A 20,240-nucleotide genomic window follows, 5' to 3' on the forward strand; every position below is an offset into this window, starting at 1 on the left:
TGCATTCTTAATTATTTTGTTTATATATCTATGTATATATTGTCATATAAAATTCACTAATGTTGCATATATATATATATATAAGTTTAAAACAAAAGTATTGCTATGAATGCTCAAATTTATTTGCAATAATGAATGATAGGAGATAATTAATGTAATTTACGTAATACACTTAATATCTTTACATAATAATATGTATAATATTAATAGTATTAATTAATTTTTTATTCATCGGTTTCTACATCTGTGATTCGTTGTCTGTAATTTTATCAGAAATTTCCATACCATTTCATAAAAGATCGATAATCGAGGCTTTGACATGTCAGCTGATTTTCATCGAGGCTTACTTAATATCGGACACTTTTTAGAAACGAGATTTTTCTCATTTGAGTCTACCATCATCACCAAATCCGTCTCTCTAATCTTTCTTTTATCGGGAGAAAGACTTTCAAATGGCGTGCATCGTTAGCGAAACGAGACCATCCAATTTTCTTCAAAGGAATCGACTAATTTTTCTTTTCACGTCCGAATGATTTATCGGAATCGTTTGATACTCGTATTTGAATCGTGATTATGTACTGACAAATCGATTGCAGCAATATTTTATAAAAAATCTATAGATATACCAAACTTTGTCAATGTATATATCGAATTATGAATATTTTAATATTTTACTTGTTCAAAACATGATTAATATAATCTGTAATTAAACTAAAACATTGAATGTCGATATCGATATCAGAAATTTTTTGTGAGATATTAACGTAATTATTACGTTAATTAGAATCATGTCTCCATCATTCATTCATATGAAAAAGCTTTTGGAGAGGAAATTCGGCCTACTTAATTGTTAAATAATTATTAATGATTAATTATTAATTGCGCATTAATTGCAATGATTTGTGCATAGATAGATACAGTAGCGAATTCATACCGAAATATTGATAATGTGATTCAATAATAATTAGAAATATTATACGATATTATATGTTATCCATATTTCCATACATTAATTTTACACAAAACTTTTATAAGAACATATATGTTGAAGACATTTTAAAGAGATTATTTTCCTATCGCGCGACTGTGCATGATATTTTAGTTAATTTTATTTAATACACACAGGATAAAAAGTTAGCTATCTGTACTTTTGTGCTGATTATTAATATTAGCCGCAATGTATGATAGCAAGTATAAAATAATGTTCAATTTTTTCAGCGCATTATCAGTCTGTTATCTTTAATTGTAATTTGTTTTGGTTATATTTCTGTTTGAATCTAATTGTCAATGAAGAAGATTGATCAATCTAAGTGTATAAATTAGTATATAAGCTTAGAGATTAATGTGATGTGTGCGAAATGTGAAGAATGAATAAAAAGTGGCGCATGCAACGCAACGAAGCAACTGAGACTTGTAAATTTTCCAAAATTAATCACTTGCATATATTTGTAAATAATGTTATGATCATATGGATCTTTTTTTCCATGATATATTATCGCTGTATTAATTGCATTGATAAGAACAGTTTTGTATATATATAAGTCCCCCTCAGAGAAAGTAAGAGTGTGAGTAGTTGTCCATGTTTTTATATATGTGTTGTTGGCTGTTTCCGCAAATGAAGTAATTGTATTCCCGATTTGTATCACAGTTTCACAAGAATTTCGTATCTGATTCTTCTTATGCTATTTCACAGAGTTAATTAATTAATCAATATTTTGAGTTATATAATTTCTGTAAATATAAGATTTCTCTATATTTAAAATATTAAGTGCAATTGTTAAGCTACTCTTAAATTAAAGACAGATTGTTATTTCTAAAATCATTTATATAGAAGTTTTATACATTCGAAGTTTTATATAGAAAAGTTTTATACATTTGAAATTATATAATATTTTACATTATTTCGCCGAAAATATCCGAAATATTTTTTACAACGTATTATTTATATCTTATTATTGTACACTGTTAAAATGAATGACATATTTAATAATATCAATTTGAATATCGCGGTTCAAAAAAGTGGAGCGTTTGTAAACGTGCTCTTATGTTGCGCATGACAAATTTCTCCATGAGAAAACAGTGCATCGTTTGAAATTTCAAGTGATTACAATTCGTATATTTGTATTTAAATTAACATAAGAGAAAATTCAGTATCAATTCACGTCCGCTCAATGATACAATCGAATTTTGAAAATTAATTTAAGTGTTGCACACACTCTAAACAATAATTGTAATTCCTTGATATAAACCATATATATATTCTATGTCACAACTCAGGTGCTCCCTGGAATCCAGATGTACATATTAATTACAAGTCTATATATATATACGCGTACTGTAAAGTGGATGGAGTCACTGTAAATAACTGCAGCCAGCTTTATATAATGTTAGAAAGTGGTACACGATAGGTCGATTATAAAAAGGCATAAGTTTACACAAAATGTAATTAAATGCCTGTATATGTTTTTTGAACGTATAATGTTATTCAAGATTATATCTTAAATTTTTTACAATTTTCTTCATTAAACTATCATACACAATTTTTGCAAAATACGAATCCATAACAGTATTGTATAAATCTAAAATAATACGTTTCATTTGTATGTATCACGTGTGTGTATACACATATTAATTTAAATCAGTATTGAATTAGTTAAATAAATTATTTTGCAAAATAAATTATTTGTATAATTGAATTAATGTAAGAAAATATCGTGTATCACATTAGTTCAGATTTCTGTTAGCTATAATTATCATAGACGGGGTAAAGATTTCAGTGAGCTTATTATCGCTTTCTAGATATTAATATTCAGAAGAATTGAAATAAAAATTATGTGAATTAAAATAAAAAATTTCATAGAAATCCCAGAAATATTGTAAAGAGAGTTATGTTTCCATTGCTGTAGCTATAGAGATGAATCATGTTGTAACTGAATGAATGAATGCAAATGGGATGAATAAATATCGAATGTTTAACCCATTTTGTATAAATTCTATTTAGATGCATATTTTATTAATTTATAAATTCTTTCCTCAAAGATCAGTTTTTGATTACAGAATTAATGAAAATAATCAATTAATAGTAAAAAATTATCATTAAACTTTTTTCGATTTAAATCAGTAAATTTTAAATTTTAGGAATTTCTGGAATCTGTTGATTTTTGACATTTTAGTTTATGTCATTTGATTATTGCTCCGATTTTAAATTTACAAAAATTCCCGTTTAAATCACTGGCTTAAAATACCAGATTTGAAATTTCTAGAAAATGCCTAGAAATATATTTCTAGAAATATATTTTTCATATTTTTAAAACAGAATTACGCTCATTTCTTTCTCCTATTAATAATATAGTTTATTAAATTCTTATTATACAAAGTCACAAATCATCCCAGGTAGCAAAATGACGTTTTAATGATATGCAATGACGTTATTAAAACGTTATTAAGATGTCATTTGATGTCACTCTGCTGGGATTATTGATCTTTCTAGAATTATTAATAGCTTATATTATTAAATTTATTTTAACTATCATTTTAGAGCTATTTAAATTAACCTAATTCACTAATTAATCAATAATATTTAAAATTTATTAACTTACCTTATTTTAAACATTCTCATTCTTAAAAAATGCACATTTACACTTTCACATTCTCATTTTGTTTTTCATATATTTATTCATATACATTGTTCTTTAACGGTTTATATTATATAATCGATTAAAAGTATTTTATGTACACTGTTCTAATACATATTAATTTAAATCGAGAGACTTGAAAATAATTTTTAATAACACGTTTTGTGTGACGCGCATGTATTAATTCGATTGCTAGTTTTTAATTTATTAAGAATTCTTTGAACAAGCAAATTGCTTTATTTCTTAATTTCATTTTCGTAATATAAAAATAATTAATAATTATTTAATTAATAATTAATAACAAACGTATAAATTGATGATTCCGATATTGTTTATAATTTATGAAATGTTTGCATAATGTATAAATATAAATATCAAATTTAATTTAATTTGAATTTAAAATTACATTTAATTTAAAATGCTGTATAATTCGATAAATATTAATTTTATTCGAATATAAAGCTGTTAAGCCAACTCATCGTTTTTGAATAATATTTCCTTAATAACTAGCAATCATAATGCGTAAATATCTACATACGATGCTACAAGTATATGCCCAATAATGGTACAACTTTATATGATATATTAAAATATTTATGACGCTCAATATACTTACCAATTATATATGCGTGAATTTTATGTTGTTATTAATTTTTGCATTATTTTAATGGAAAAGCATGATGATGAGTTATCACCGAATGGAAAAATTGCTTTGCTTCGATAGAATGTTTAAGAGGAATTACTATAAAATATGAATACAAAATATCAAGCAAGTCTAAAATGAAAGTATTATTGTCAATAATTTACTCTTTTTTTGCAAGATAGTTCTGTTTTACATGCTATCTTACCAATAATAACAAGTTAAATACAATGAAAATATGTTACGCGTAAAAATTAAAGGTACAAATCAATTAAGTTCTTTTCGGGAACTAAAATAGAACAATAAAATAGTACAATAAAAAGTAAGTAATAAATTTGTATTTCATGTATACACGGACATTTTCCTGATAGTGCTTACAGGACTAGATCGCGTGCAAAAAGCACGGGCAGTGGCGCAACCAGATCGGTTCCAATATCGCAGCATAATTGCAATACAGCTATGCAATTAAATGTTATTGTTAATCTACGCTTATTTATTGATTGACAATTATTTACTGATCTATACTCTAGCGTTATCGCAGAGACATTCATAATTTATAAAGTTTTTTTTCGCGAATTTTTATTTAAGCCCGCTTTAGATGGTCTACCATTCGCGACACAAAGAATTTAGAATTCTATTTAATTAGGATTCTATTTAATTTCACGTACCGTGTTTTTTCTAAATATATTCATATTTCTGATATGTATTCTTCACATATGTATATTCTTTCAATGTTCCTTGGATTATAAAGTACATGAAATTGTGAATAGAATTCTACCGGAAATTACAAATCGTCTGAGATAAGTTTGAGAATAAAAAAAATGTGCTTATTACCATCGTTAATTTTACAGTTTTGTCGCGAAATTTGTTGGAAACTTTGTCCGTAGCAAAATGTTACATAACATCTGATACAATCTTGACGCTTTCGAAGAAACTTCCATATGCAGGGATATACATATAGTTACGCCACCAATCAGCAGAGATAATGCATTTTCTACCTGTATATACACTACACATTTTAATGTTTTTATATATATAACTATGATAGTCGCATATGTGGTGCGTTATGTACTTTTTATTAGCTACACGATTCGCATTTTTTATTCGTCTTTATTACAAATTTCGCACTTACTCTTCACGATTTATCATACGCGTCATATTATATGAATGATGTATTTGATATGATTATCTACAATGTTGATGATATAAAAGTAGGTTGCTCTGAGTTAAGTCCCATACATTGTTTAAATGCCGCAGTCACTAAATTATTCGTAAATAATACATAAACATAAACATCACGTAGATGCAATGGAATCTCGATGATGGATGCTATTCGATATGTGATATACATGTAACCAGTCGAGACACTGAGTATTATTTTTAATCGTTAATATGCGCAGTGTTAAACCATCAGGCAATATCAATGATTAAATTAAATTGATAAAAAAGAAAGACAGGAAATTCTGTTATAGGTTATAGATTCAACTAAAATTAATCGAAAAAGGTCACATTGTATTATTATTATCTTCGACAGATTTAATATTTTTAAATATCGTCATATTATACTCTTGGAAATAGATATGTCTGGCTTTTAAAATAATAAGTCTTATAAATATAAATATTTAATTAATGCTATGATCAGATAATATATTTTGTGAAATAATTCTTATATTTATGCCAAAGAAATGTCAATAATTAATACGTTTTTTTTTGCATATAATTCTCTTTGCAGAGAAAAGATATATATAAATATATGTATTAACTATTGCGCGTATATCTAAAACTAAAATAATTCTTTTTAGCATTGTTTTTCTAAATTGATTTGTCTATAAATTAATAAACGTTAATTATATTGATTTGCTATTTTAATCCAGCTTGAATTGTTTAAATTTGCAGAGCCATCCTGCGAAATAAATTAATTCCAAATATTCTAGTTTACAGAAAGACATTAATAAAAAATCAATATAAGTAGATAAATTTTTCTATAACAAATTAAAATTATCAAATAGAAATTGCTCACTCAATTATTTTTGTACGGATGCAATTAATCAATCTCTTTACTTTCATAACAATTTTCATGATATATTTATGTATAGATTGTTTAGTATTTCTTTCTGGTACTTCCTTCGATTTTTCAATGCTTCGTTGCTCTTCCAAATAACAAGAATTCTCCTTACTTCTTCCTTCATTACAGTCAGTTTTAACCTATTTTAAGATTCAACTTCCTTCATAATTAATTTTCAATAATAAACTCTCTACCGGAATACGTATGCATACATCAGTGAACAAAAACACAAAACGCCATGTGTAAGCCTGGCATCGTGATATTGTACTATGATTCAAACTGTACAGAGTGTCCCAGTTTACAGAATCTGTTACCCAAAGCTCTGATAGTTTAAGTAAAGTTCTGCTAATATTCGCGTCTATTACGATGCAAATATTGTAGATACGTTACGTAACGTTAATAATTAATGATACGGAAAGAGCAGTTAATTGCTGGTTGTGAGATTAATAGAAGAAATCGATACGGTATTTCTTAATAAATCTTTCGACCATCAAATATCGCATAAAATTATCCATAGTTGTTTCGTGAGATTCTCAAGCATTACGTATCATCGAGAAGTTTAGTTTATTCTATTTTATAGAAAAAAAAATTATATTTTTTATTCAATACTGCATATCACTGATAGTGATAATATATGTGGCTTTCAGCGGCGTCAGCCTACTTTCTAGTATATACAATACGTGTGGAATATAAAGCGAAATCTATTCACACGCAGTACGTCGATCACTGCGTGGAAATGATTTAAGGAGACTGAAAGCCTCCTCAGTCTTGACTTAATGCTATTATATATAATATATGTATATATGTAATTGTATTTATTATACATACTATATACAGATTATGATATACTCGGATTTATTTTCGGGAAAATAGAATTATTAAAATATTAATTACACACTTTAAATACCACATAATTTATAAGATGTAAACTGAAATTATAAAATGCAATTTTTTCTTGTCTTCAAATTTTAGAATACAAATTTAAATGAAATGATTAAACATTAAAATTGATAATCTTGCTTAAGAGCTACTTAAGCAAAATTTTTATGAAAAGAGAGAAATCAATAATTTAATAGTTTCGCTGAAAAATCTGAGGAATGCCGATATGGCATTACATTTATATATTGTGTCTATATATATAGTACATATTGTAATTATACCGATACTATACATAATACTATACAGAGAGTTATTATAGAATAGATTTTAGCTAACGCGAACGTCCTTATCGGTACATATTCTAATGAACAATCCAGGATGTCCGTCGAAGATTCTCTTTTGGTGCGAGTCATCAAGCGATGGGGATGAATATAACACGCCCCGTATATTCTATGAAATTAAAGTTAGCTACTTTATGCACATGATAACTGTTTTAAATCAAAATTCAGGAGTTCACGGAGAATCATGTAAAATGATGCCGATGTCACTGCATCGATGCGAATTTAATATCTTGTCAGAGAAGACAGCTATCTATTGAATAAGACGAGATAAATCGCGCAATCTACTTTTACAGGCTCACGTTGCTAAGAAATACGTACCATCTCATTTACAAGAATAAAACATTGCTTGAAACTACATAGAGAGAGAATAAGCAAGAGAGAAAAAAGAGGAAGACAAAGTAACATAGTATAAGAAGAAACTTTGCCATCTTCGTAATATTGAAAAGTGTTCATGTTCTTCGTGAAAAAATAAAATTCAAACTTTTAATACATATATTCTTAATCGCTTAAAGTTATTTGTGAAATAAATCAATAGAAAATAATTAGAAATTTTTATAAAGTACTTGAATTTTCCATTTATACAGCGATATATTCTCAAAATATCTGATACGTTTTTAGATTTGTAGAGAAGGATTAAAAGTACGAAAGAGGTTTAAATCTGTCTTGTTGATCCTTTTACTTGAATCGGATGTAGCACTGTCGTATAAGTAATCTAATAATATCTAAGCTATCTTCTTCTTCAATTGATGTAACCGCATCGTCGCATCGTCGCATTGTCGTTCGGCCATCGATTCGTAATCGATGTTCAACGTTGGGATGCACCCATTGTCCGGATAGCCAATTAAAAATGACGCAAAACAATGTCAATAGTGTTCATCTTTCGTTGACCTATTTCTTCATAGAAATTTATCTTCTCAATTTTCGCTTATTGCTTGTTGTCAAGATTGATCATTATCAGATTTTATTCTCGTTTACTCAATCGATAAGAAATACTTCTATTATTTTATAGACAAGTTTTTTTTAGATATATATGCAAAAAGCTATTTCACAATATTGTGAAATAATTATAACACAAAATTATTGATACCAAGCAAAAAACAAGAGTTCTTCTTTTAAGAATGTATTGGACGGACCATCTGTCTCAAAAGTTAATCCAAAGTACCAAAAAATTAAAGTTAGGCAGAATACGAATTCTAATTGATCAAAAATTTTTTAAAAATCACGAAATTATACTTCAAAGTATTCTTTAATATGAATAGATCTTAATTTCCAAGAAAATGTTGCCACGTTTTATCATTAATATTACGTCAGATCGATAATCACAGTTATTTTTTAATAATAATTTCAAAACGAGCAAGTAAATCGTTTGAAAACTTTGTGGGAACATTTTTATATGTTTGAAGAATATAATATTACAGAATGAAATTTTTATCATTGTTTTCTTATAGTTTGTGAATAATTTATTACCTGTCTCTTGAACGTTTACATAAGATCCTATGTTAAAATCGCAAAATTCAAAAATTAATAACTTTTAAAACAGCAAGTAAAAAAAATTTGAAATAATTCATGACGATTTAGAATGTTATTAAGAATGTTAAATTAAAAATTCACGGCAATCTCATTGATTGTAATATATCTCCAATACATCCTTAAGTAAAAATTATATTAAAATAATTAAGAGAATAATCAAAATATTAATTTAAAATATTTTCAAAAATTTGATACTTTATCACGGTTGTTATAATGTTTAAAATTTACAGATTATTCAGTTACCTCTGCGGTTGCTAATTCACAAATTCCCATAAATAAAGAGTAGGCGTTTCCCAACGTTGCAACATGATTTCGGCCACATAAGATTTGCGCACCGAACTCCAGACCCGAAATTGTCCGCAATGACCATCCCTTAAGTCGTAATCCTCCCTTAGCGAGCTCCGCACTAGCGGAGCCGCCACTAATGCTACTTACAGTATTATTATCTTATCGTTTAAATTTAAAGTGTAGTGTGGTCAACGCAGTCCTCGACGATATTCATCCTCGACTGAAGTCCCTGAGCGATGGATTTACAAGTGGATGTACAAAGTCACATGGTTCGATGATCGAAGTACGCGCGTGATGGCGTGCAATGCCGTTGCTGATAGATTTCAGGCAGGATGCAGCGTACGCATTTGCGGATGATGATGGAGGCAGAGGCACAGCGCGACGAGAATCATCAAGAGTAACGAGCTGCCATTGCTGTTGGCGCTGGATCCATAGTCCGTTACGTCGCCATTGTTCTCCTTACGACCTCGTAGGTTCAGATCTATAATGGCAGATTTTAAAATACATATTGTCACTCTCTAAAAGCGAATCAGTGTATTATCACTGAAAAACAGAAAATAGTCACTGATTACAGCAGTTATAAGTACAGCAATGTAAATCAGTGATATTTTATTGAAAGAATCAGTTAATAATTTTGACTGTTTCAATCAGTAATATTTCTCAATATCAGTAATATTCCTTTCGTTATTGTCAGTAATATTAAACTACAATTCATCTCTCTATCTATTTCATATAAAATTAAAAATTTTATTTATATTTACTAAATATTTATTAAATTAAAAATTTTATTTTATTTATATTACATGCATATTGAATTTGTTATTTTAAATAGTTAACGAACAAATAATTTTTATTAAGTCGCCAGACATTTATTTTGTCCGACTTATAAATATCAATTTAATATCTGAAGCCTCTCTATTGAGATTGCATCGGAAATTAAATCGAAGTAATACTTCTAATTTTAAATGTCCCTCTTTGCAAACTTTATATAATTCTTATAACTAAAATTAAATACGAGAGAGATAGCGATCGTAGCGGTAAATGAACGGACTATCGATTACTGGTTTTACAGTAAAATTTACTGATTTTACAGTGAATTTTATTTTAGCTGAGCATAATCAGTGAGATATAAGATAAAATAACGGAAAAATAAGCGTTTCCACGCGAAGATCAGTAAAATACTCACTGATTCTCAATGAAATCTTAGTTTACTATTTAAATTAGTGATATTTTCACTGATTCACTTTTAGAGAGCAGGATAGAGTATTGTATTATCATAAAAGAGAAATGAAAAAAACTTTAATTTTTTAGCTTGAAAGCGCAACATTTACGATGATTTTCATGCGAATAATAAGGAACCAAAACGTCATTCGATTTATCGAATTTATAACAGATGATTGAAAATATTTAAGATATTGAAATGAATTAAGAAGAGTACTCGACATGCAATCATCTTTATTAAATTTTGATGTTCAATATGTACCTGGATCTTTTAGCATATCTTGATTTCCCCCCAGGATATCGTTTCCTGAATTATGTTTTGGTTTACCTGTAAACAGAGTGAAATATTGATCGATTTCGTTCCACCTTGAGGCAAAGTTTATATTTTGATATTGTCAATATTGCTTAAGTAAATATTTACGGATACTTTTATTCATAAGCAATAATTATATAAATATTTCGTTATCTTCATCCTCTTAGGTCTTTATCCAGATTTTTATCAGGTCAATTTTGTAACAATGTTATAGCACTGTTAATCGGCAATCGTTAAATATACCAATTACGAAGTTTTATTTAATAACTTACTTTGTTACGTAAACGTGAACAAATCAGTGTTGCCAAACTTTCGTAAATTTACGAATGAAACATTCAATCGAGTCCTATTATTTCTGTTGTTTTCTCATTCCGTCTTCTTTGATTAATTGGTGCCCGTTGAATGTCTTTAAAGCAATTTATTTCGCGATGTGGTATTCGGTTTCGGGTGGTACGTCACGAGACTAATGACGACGGTTGTTAAATCAATTGCAAGAGAAATAGCGATGACAGCCGACACGAAGAGAGAAAACGATTTACGAGACTAGTTTATGTCGCGGAATAAATACATCCGAGCTAATATATTCGAATTGAGTTTACTTCTTCGATAGTGATTTAGTCTTTTCCAATAAATATTTTATGTGAGTCAACTTTTGGCCATAAAATCTTGACAAAAGCAATTTTTCAAAGATTCATTACCTTTTTGTTTTGAATTTGTTTATTTCAATCTTGCGCAATTTAAGCGGTAAGAGAAACGCTTTCAAAAAAATTGCATATGATTTTATTTTTACCATGTCAAAAATACGTAAATGGAGCAAATTTAATGTTAAATAACGATAAAAAGGTTTTAAAGCGGGTAAAGTAGAGGATCGCTATTGGAAAAGCGATTTAGCGTTTTGCTCGCGATGAGAGGGCGAGTTCGTTTGTCTCCGTGAAAAATGCGGCTTCGACCGTGTGTTTTCTCAAGTAATGAGAAGAACGAATGAAAACGTGGCCGTTCGTACTCGATAAGGCCAGTCCGTGGATTGCGAAAGGGTTTAAGGTATGACCAATGTGTTTGCCTTCACGTTGTTAAGTTTCCACCCCAGGAACGCCGCATCGTTTGTCCTCAAATTGACCCGTTCGTCCCGTCCCTATTATTTTTATCAGATGAATCCGACAAGAGACATTGAAATAACCTCATTAAGAATTAAGAATTGGATACGTGCGGTCAAATTCGCGCTTCGAGTCTCGCGATAGAAATGATCTATTTTCCGTTTTCCATTATTTTCGTGTCATATCCATGTATATTGTGTTTCGCGCATTTAACTCGGCGGGAGAGACCCGTATCTATACACAGAGGTGTATATTTAACCCTCGAAGCGTATGTGGCGAGGTGGAAAGAGTTCAATAAAATTGAGCCGCGACACACCGAGAGAGACCCGGTCTCTATAAATCTTCCATCGCGCGATGCAACGTCGCCTCCCAATCTGTTGGCATCAAAATATTTTGCATATATCGATTTCCGGGCGTCGGGCGAACGGGAAGTCGGACCGAAGACGGGTCAATAATAAATCCCGGATTTTTCATTATGATGGTGCGGAAGATACTTGGTGAAATATGAGAGTAAGCTGCTTTTTACGAGCAGCTCGCGTTGACATCGCCTTCGTGCGCCGATTATTTATTGCCGCTAGGAACGCGCGCGCTGCTAATTATGGTAATTTGTGTATACGGTTATACCATCGTACACTACTGCCAAAAAATTTCGCCTCCTCCTGGCCAGTGTTTGCTGGTATCTAGATAAAATTATCTAGATAATCATCTAGATAAAGAAATGGATCATCTTTATCTTTAACTAGATGAAGAAATACAAAGTATCTTTATCTTTATCTTAGATGAAAAATATATGTCATCTTATCTAAAAATTGTCTAAGATGACGTTTTCATTATGCAAAAAAGTTTTCCAAGCAAGCTTCTAAAAATCTATCTGAAATATCTAAAATATATTTTTTATATTATTATTATTAATATATTATAAATATATTATTATATATTCCCATATAGCACAGAAGCTTGCTGCAACGTTGCTGCAATGTTACAATATTACTCACTGCAGTGTAATGTTGCTGCACTAATGCAGAGACATTATTTTGTAATATTACTTTGGCAATGTTGTAGCAACGTTTTAACATAGCGAAAATGTATAACATGTGTTTCTTTACTTGCCGCTACGCGGTGACACCCAATTTAACTAACTCGTATTCGAATTCATTTAAGATGGATATAAGGTCTACAAAGGATTAATGTAGTAATTATATTTCTTGTGTCAGTTTAATTTCTGGCGATAAACTGACTTGATTTACTTAATCCTAATGAGGGATCTAGATTATTAAACAAATAATTTGTTTAATAATCTGGATCCTTTATTGGATTTCAGAATATTAAACAGATTTTTCTTAATTGAAAATAGAAAATAATAGAAAATAATTAATTTATTGCACATATTAAAATATTCTGATGTCGAATGTATGTAAAATAATTATATGTAATATTATTGAGATAAATATTTAAGAAATATCTAATAAAAACACTAATAGATGTTTTTTTAAAGGCATTTTTTCTTATCTTTCTGAAACATGTTTTTATATTTTCAAAGTTTATTTATTAAATTTAAAACGGTGTTTGCATTTGTAGCAAAACGCGTTTTAATATTATAAATACGTTGCACCGTAACATTGCTGCAATATTGCATTGCAATATTTCTACAAGCGGACATTTTACCGTTGCTGCAATATTGCAGCAACGTTGCAGCAATATTTTGCAACATTTCTGCAATGTTGCAATCTTGCAAAGAAATATTTCTGCAATGTTGCTGCAATATTTCTGTGCCGTATGGGTTATTAATATATTATAAATATATATCATTATATAATATTATATAATATATATTATTATATTATTAATATATTATAAATATATTATAAATATAAATTAATTAATAAATATTTATCATTTATATACCTTTGCTATTATTTAAATATTCTTTAGGAAAAGAGAAAGAATATGTGTTTATGATTTTAATATCCCATTTATAATCTGCGTCACATTTTTTACAAATATTTATAGTCTTCTAAAATAAACAAAAATATCTATATAATTATCTAAATTATCTCATCTTTCATCTAGATTAAGTAAAAGCAAAATCATCTTCATCTCATCTAAGATAAATTTACGGATTTTGATCTTTATCTTTATCTAGCTAATTTTGAAATTATCTACAGCAAACACTGCTCCTGGCGAACGGACGGCAACACGTGCATTCGGAGGGTCGCGCGAAAAAAAGAAGAGAGAACCGTCGCAACGAGCCGATTTACGTCCAAGTAACGTTGATTGCGTAATGAAAAATTTCAATTCGCGCTCATATTTGCCTTTATTTCCAGCCATCTTGCGCTTTTCAGGACGACGACTGCATAAAGACCTGCGACGAGGCTCGTATTCGCGGCCGAGAGGAGTCCGCGTGGCCGTAAAAACATCGATTAGCCATAAAACGAAGATGGCGCGGAGATGTTTAAAGTTTTCCCGTTGCGAAATGAATCATTAAAGCAACGAGAGAGAAGACTCGAGCGTCTCGAAGCTATATCACGGCCGTCGGAAGTGTCTTAAAGCACATACTTCAAAGCCTGGATTTTATATCGGCATTTTTCATCCTGATATAGTAGTTATATTACGTTATAATAGCGCGCACCTTGCACGGTCAAGAAGCGCGACAGCGCGTCTCAGCCTTAAATACGTATCTATACCTATGAAACGTATGACTGATATGCACACAATCATCCATCATTTATACCACTTACTTATTTTCTCTTATTAAAAGGATTTTACGACTCGACTTTTCAGCATCGAATTAATAATGCAAATAATTATAATATATGCGGGTTATTATATATAAACAAATAGATTGTTTTATGTATGAAATATACTCTCTAAAAGTGAACCAGTGAAAATATCACTAATTTAAACAGTAAAATAAGATTTCACTGAGAATAGTGAATATTTTACTGATCTTCGCGTGAAAACGCTTATTTTTTCGTTATTTTATCTTATATCTCACTGATTATGCTCAGTTAAAATAAAATTCACTGTAAAATCAGTAAATTTTACTGTAAAACCAGTAATCGATAGTTCGTTTATTTATCGTTATAATTGCTATCTCTCTCGTATTTAATTTTATTTATAAGAATTATATAAAATTTGCAAAGAGTGACATTTAAAATTAGAAGTATTACTTCGATTTAATTTCCGATCCAATCTCAATAGAGAGGCTTCAGATATTAAATCGATTTTTATAAGTCGGACAAATAAATGTCTGGCGACTTAATGAAAATTATTTGTTCGTTATCTATTTAAAATAACAAGTTCAATATGCATGTAATATAAATAAAATAAAATTTTTAATATAATAAATATTTAGTAAATATAAATAAAATTTTTAATTTTATATGAAATAGATAGAGAGATGAATTATAGTTTAATATTACTGACAATAACAAAAGAAATATTACTGATATTGAAAAATATTACTCATTGAAACAGTCAAAATTATTAACTGATTCTTTCAATAAAATATCACTGATTTACATTGCTGTACTTATAACTGCTGTAATCAGTGACTATTTACTGTTTTTCAATGATAATACATTGATTCACTTTTAGAGAATAAAAATATTAGTAATGTTTTTAAATATTCGCTCGAAAAATGTAATTTACAAAAATATCAGGTCTGTTTATTGTTTCAGTATTTCGCGATTAAATATATATTTTTACAGCGAATAATAAAAAAGTTCAACGTAAAGATAATAGAATACTTTGCGTTTAGTTAATATTCGGGCAAAGTGCAACGAAATACAGTGAAGCACGATGCGGAGAGCACTGACATGTAATTTACCATCTCCTTTGAGGGGCCGATGTATTGTAGCACAAAGCTCTTGCTGTATTATTATCTCTTTGAATATATCAAAATGTACTCGAAATACCGCGCAGAGAGAAAAGAGTCTTTCGTGAATTGATACTCTAAACATTCGTTCGCCATGAATTCATCCCCCGATTCGCATGCTAAAGATACATTTGATAATGTAATATGTAATGTAATACGAAAGAAAAATCAAAGAGACGAAATTAAATAATTTATCATCTATTTTCCAGATGCGTGTGCGCATTCATCGTTTTAAAATTAATTACATCTATAAAATTTTCATATTAATAATGTGACGACTGTTAAAACCATGATATGCTCTTCTCCGTCCTTTTACAAGTACATATTGAACGTTCTTCTCCCCGGAGGAACTTCTAAGTATCTCGCTAAGAGATACGCGCCAAGTTATTCGACGGAAAGTATGTCGTACGCATGGCTGTGCGAGATGCTGACGCGTTCGCGCGAGTACAAGAAGAGGCCGAGGAGCGAACTCCCTTCGGAAAGTTCAGCCCTGCTCTTTTCTCCGCGCGATGAAAGGCAGATTGGCGGCGCAACGAGGGCGGCAGGTGCAAGAGAGCCGAAATGGTATTCATCCGGGTCTCTTTAAAAAGTCGTTTCTCTAAACGTCTATCTACGCTATCGCGATATCTCCCGCACCGCGCGTTCCGCGAGCGCGGAGCTTGCATCAAGCCTCGCGCAGACTTTTGTACGCGTTTCGTCCGCGACGGCGGCCTGTCGTGAAAACGAGACGGTCCGGGTAACCCGACACGACGACGGCTCCTATTCATCCGCGGTTTCATGCTGAAATAGTGCCGACCCTCCCCTGGAACCTGCGCACTTGACGATGGAGAAGCTCGAACTTGGTCGGATGGAAAACTTGAAATGCCTTTAACAAGCGGGGATGACATGAATTCGCGTAGACGCACGGCCTTTGTTGCGTTCCACGATGGATTATATATATATATATATATATATATATATATATATATATATATATATATATCTCTCTTTCGCCGTTGATAAAAATTACGATCCGGCGATATTTGATAATATTCTGCGAGATGAAGAACGAGCAATTTACGCGGCTGCATTTTTCTTTTTTAATAATAATCTATATTTCTACAACGGTATAATATACAGGATGTTTCTTAATAAGTGCACTGAGAAAAATCGTTTGATTGTACCAACAAGACGTATATGATTGAAGGCATTTTGGTTAAATCAGACAAGAATTTCTACTTATTATGATAAGACTCGATTTTTTAAATCAAGAACGTTTAAGGATGTATTGGACGGATCGTCTGTCTCAAAAGTTAATCCGTTTAGATTTTTATTAAATGCCCCAAACATTGACATACTCGAGTCGGTTGTATTTATACATAATCTTCTTCTTAGTTCTTTATTTACGCGGCTGCATTTTTCTTTTTTAATAATAATCTATATTCCTACAACGGTATAATATACAGGATATTTCTTAATAAGTGCACTGAGAAAAATCATTTGATTGTACCAACAAGACGTATATGATTGAAGGCATTTTGGTTAAATCAAACAAGAATTTCTAATTATCATGATAAGACTCGATTTTATATAATTAGAACGTTTAATAAATTTTACTATAAGGATTTGGTTAGTATTTTCTGGTTGGATCTATAAAATTTCTTGTTACATTAATTTTTTGCTTCTTTAATTAATTACTTGCTTCTTAACTTAACTCGTATTCAATATTTGTCATAAAATGTATATAAAGAACTAGTTAACATTAAATCCAAAGTATATTTTTTTTTCTTACGAGCAGTAGTGCCAGAAAGAGGAGCTCTCTGATTGTGTGTTTGAGCTGCATCTTCTTCTTGCATCGCTGTTTATCAGTTTAATTTCTAACAAACTGAATTTAAAATAATTTATTTAATAAACTGGATTGAATTTATGCAATAATCTTGTTGAAATTTAGAATATTAAACAGACTTTTGAAACTAAATGGAAAAAATTTTAGACGACTTGGTGCTGGCGACTTTAGTATTATTAATAAAAAAATTTGATAAATTTAACAGGAAGAAATTAATCAGATTCATCTGATAATTCCTACAAGAATTCTGGTTCGTCCATTTTTCAACATACTGGTTGAATCTACCAGAATTCTAATTAATGCAACCAGATTTTTTTCTTTGTGCGAAAAATTTTAGGAGATGATTCTTTGTCGAAAATTAAGAGACTTTTTCATATAAACATATACTCCTACATGTTTTTCATATAAACATATACTCCTACATCTCTCCCTGAGAGTTACACTCCTCCAAAAATCAGATAAAAATTAAGTTTTTATTTTTTTCTCAAACTTGGAACAAGTTAAACAAATGAAATTAGGTGGATACTTTCTACTAGTGTGTAAAAAGGATATTTATTAATATTTTTTTCAGCCTCCCGTATTGTTATAAGGGAATGAAACTAGGAATCCCTGTTGAATTTTTTATTAGAACTTTTTATGTTTATATGAAAAACCTCCCTTAATTTTCGACAAAGAATCATCTTCTAAAATTTTTCGCACTTATTAAGAATACCTTGTATATCATAAAACGTATTTTGAAAATTAACTCGTGAAAATTATAACAAAAGAACATGTTTTATATCAGACATTTGTATAAGAGATTTTCCCAATTAAAACACAAAGAATAAAAGATAATGCCGAGATTATACATTGTTTACTACATAACTGTACAATGCTAAAACGTGCACTTTAGGCTGGGCTCAGAGTGTGTTCGATGCACTGATTCGATCGCACAAACTGACTACTCGATCTAATTAATCAGCAACCCGCGTTTGTCCGCTGGAGAAGTACACTACGTTCCATCATTCAAAAAGTACCTCTCAACACAAAGCGAGCAATAAGGGCGAATGATCGATTTATATTTCGAACAACGAGATTGGAATAAAGCAGTTAATTAATCAATGGCTTAGCCATCTCTCGACGAGGTAGCTTCATTCGCGATTCCATTGAAATTCATAAGTCAATTTCAAAATTAAATCATGACTTTCTGTCAAGAAAGATTTCTTCTCATCGATACAAAAAACCTATGATCCTGAATGAAACTTATGATGAATTTTTTTTAAAAAATGTGTAAAAGAGCTATATATTTTCTGCATGAAAAAGGAAAATTACGCTTTGGTTCTATCGCTGCTCTACACTGATAAAAAAATTTGGTTGCATTAATTAGAATTCTGGTAGATTCAACCAGTATGTCTGTTAGAAAATGGACGAACCAGAATTCTTGCAGGAATTACCAGATGAATCTGATTAATTTCTTCCTGTTAAATTTACCAAATTTTCTGGTTAATAATACACGGTAAAAAACATTTTATATTTCTGTTAAAATTTTCTCGTGTAAACATTTTTGTGTTAAATTTTTAACATACTCTTATGTTAATGTAACATATTATCATTGTGTTATTTTGACATTTCTGCGTTGAGTTAATATTCACTGCTTCTAAGAGTTAAAACAACACAATTAATATGTACATGCACGAATTTTTGATGAAATATGTTATATGTTAAAATGAATAGATAAGTTGCGTTATTTTTCTCTCTATAACAGTTTCCATATGTTAAGTCGACATATTTCCTCTGCTATTTATCATAAAAATGTAAGAATAACATTTTCTTTTAATTAAATTTAACATTATAAATATGTTAATTTAACATAAATTTTATTTCCAGATAAAGTTTAAGTGTTACACTTTTGTGTTAATTTTTAAACACATTACTTGTGTTATTTATTTACATACTTGCCTTCTGTTAAATTAACATTAAAATTAGAGTGAATAAATTGGGACATGTGAAATATGTTAAATTTAACACAAAATTTTTTACTGTGTACTAAACTCGCCAGCACCAAGTCTAAAATTTTTTCCATCTAATCTCAAAGGTCTGTTTAATATTCTGAATTTCAACACGATTATTGCATAAATTCAATCCAGATTATTGAATAAATTATTTTAAATTCAATTTGTTAAAAATTAAATTGTACTGAGAAAAAATCTGGTTGCATTAATTAGAATTCTGGTAGATTCAATCAGTATGTCTGTTGGAAAATGGACGAACCAGAATTCTTGTAGAAATTACCAGATGAATCTGATTAATTTCTTCCTGTTAAATTTACCAAATTTTCTGGTTAATAATATTAAACACCCCAGCACCAAGTCGTCTAAAATTTTTTCCATCTAATCTCAAAAGTCTGTTTAATATTCTGAATTCCAACAAGATTATTGCATAAATTCAATCCAGATTATTGAATAAATTATTTTAAATTCAATTTGTTAAAAATTAAACTGTACTGAGAAAAAATCTGATTGCATTAATTAGAATTCTGGTAGATTCAATCAA

General features: G+C 29.6%; 1 protein-coding gene across 1 annotated transcript in view; it reads right to left on the reverse strand.

Moving 5' to 3' along the window:
* Positions 1 to 9,296: 9,296 nt before the first annotated feature.
* LOC105258514 (neurotrimin) overlaps positions 9,297 to 20,240 on the reverse strand; it is a 244,386-nt gene continuing 233,442 nt past the window's right edge. The window contains exons 9-10 of the mRNA XM_011269804.2: positions 10,862 to 10,927; positions 9,297 to 9,859 (exon numbers count right to left, since the gene is read on the reverse strand). Coding sequence (XP_011268106.1) covers positions 9,702 to 9,859; positions 10,862 to 10,927 — 224 coding nt within the window. The 3' untranslated portion in view covers positions 9,297 to 9,701. The remainder of the gene's footprint in view (positions 9,860 to 10,861; positions 10,928 to 20,240) is intronic.

This window comes from Camponotus floridanus, unplaced genomic scaffold (assembly GCF_003227725.1).
Source record: "Camponotus floridanus strain SB8 unplaced genomic scaffold, Cflo_v7.5 scaffold47, whole genome shotgun sequence".
In the NCBI taxonomy this organism is placed as follows: Eukaryota; Metazoa; Arthropoda; class Insecta; order Hymenoptera; family Formicidae; genus Camponotus; species Camponotus floridanus.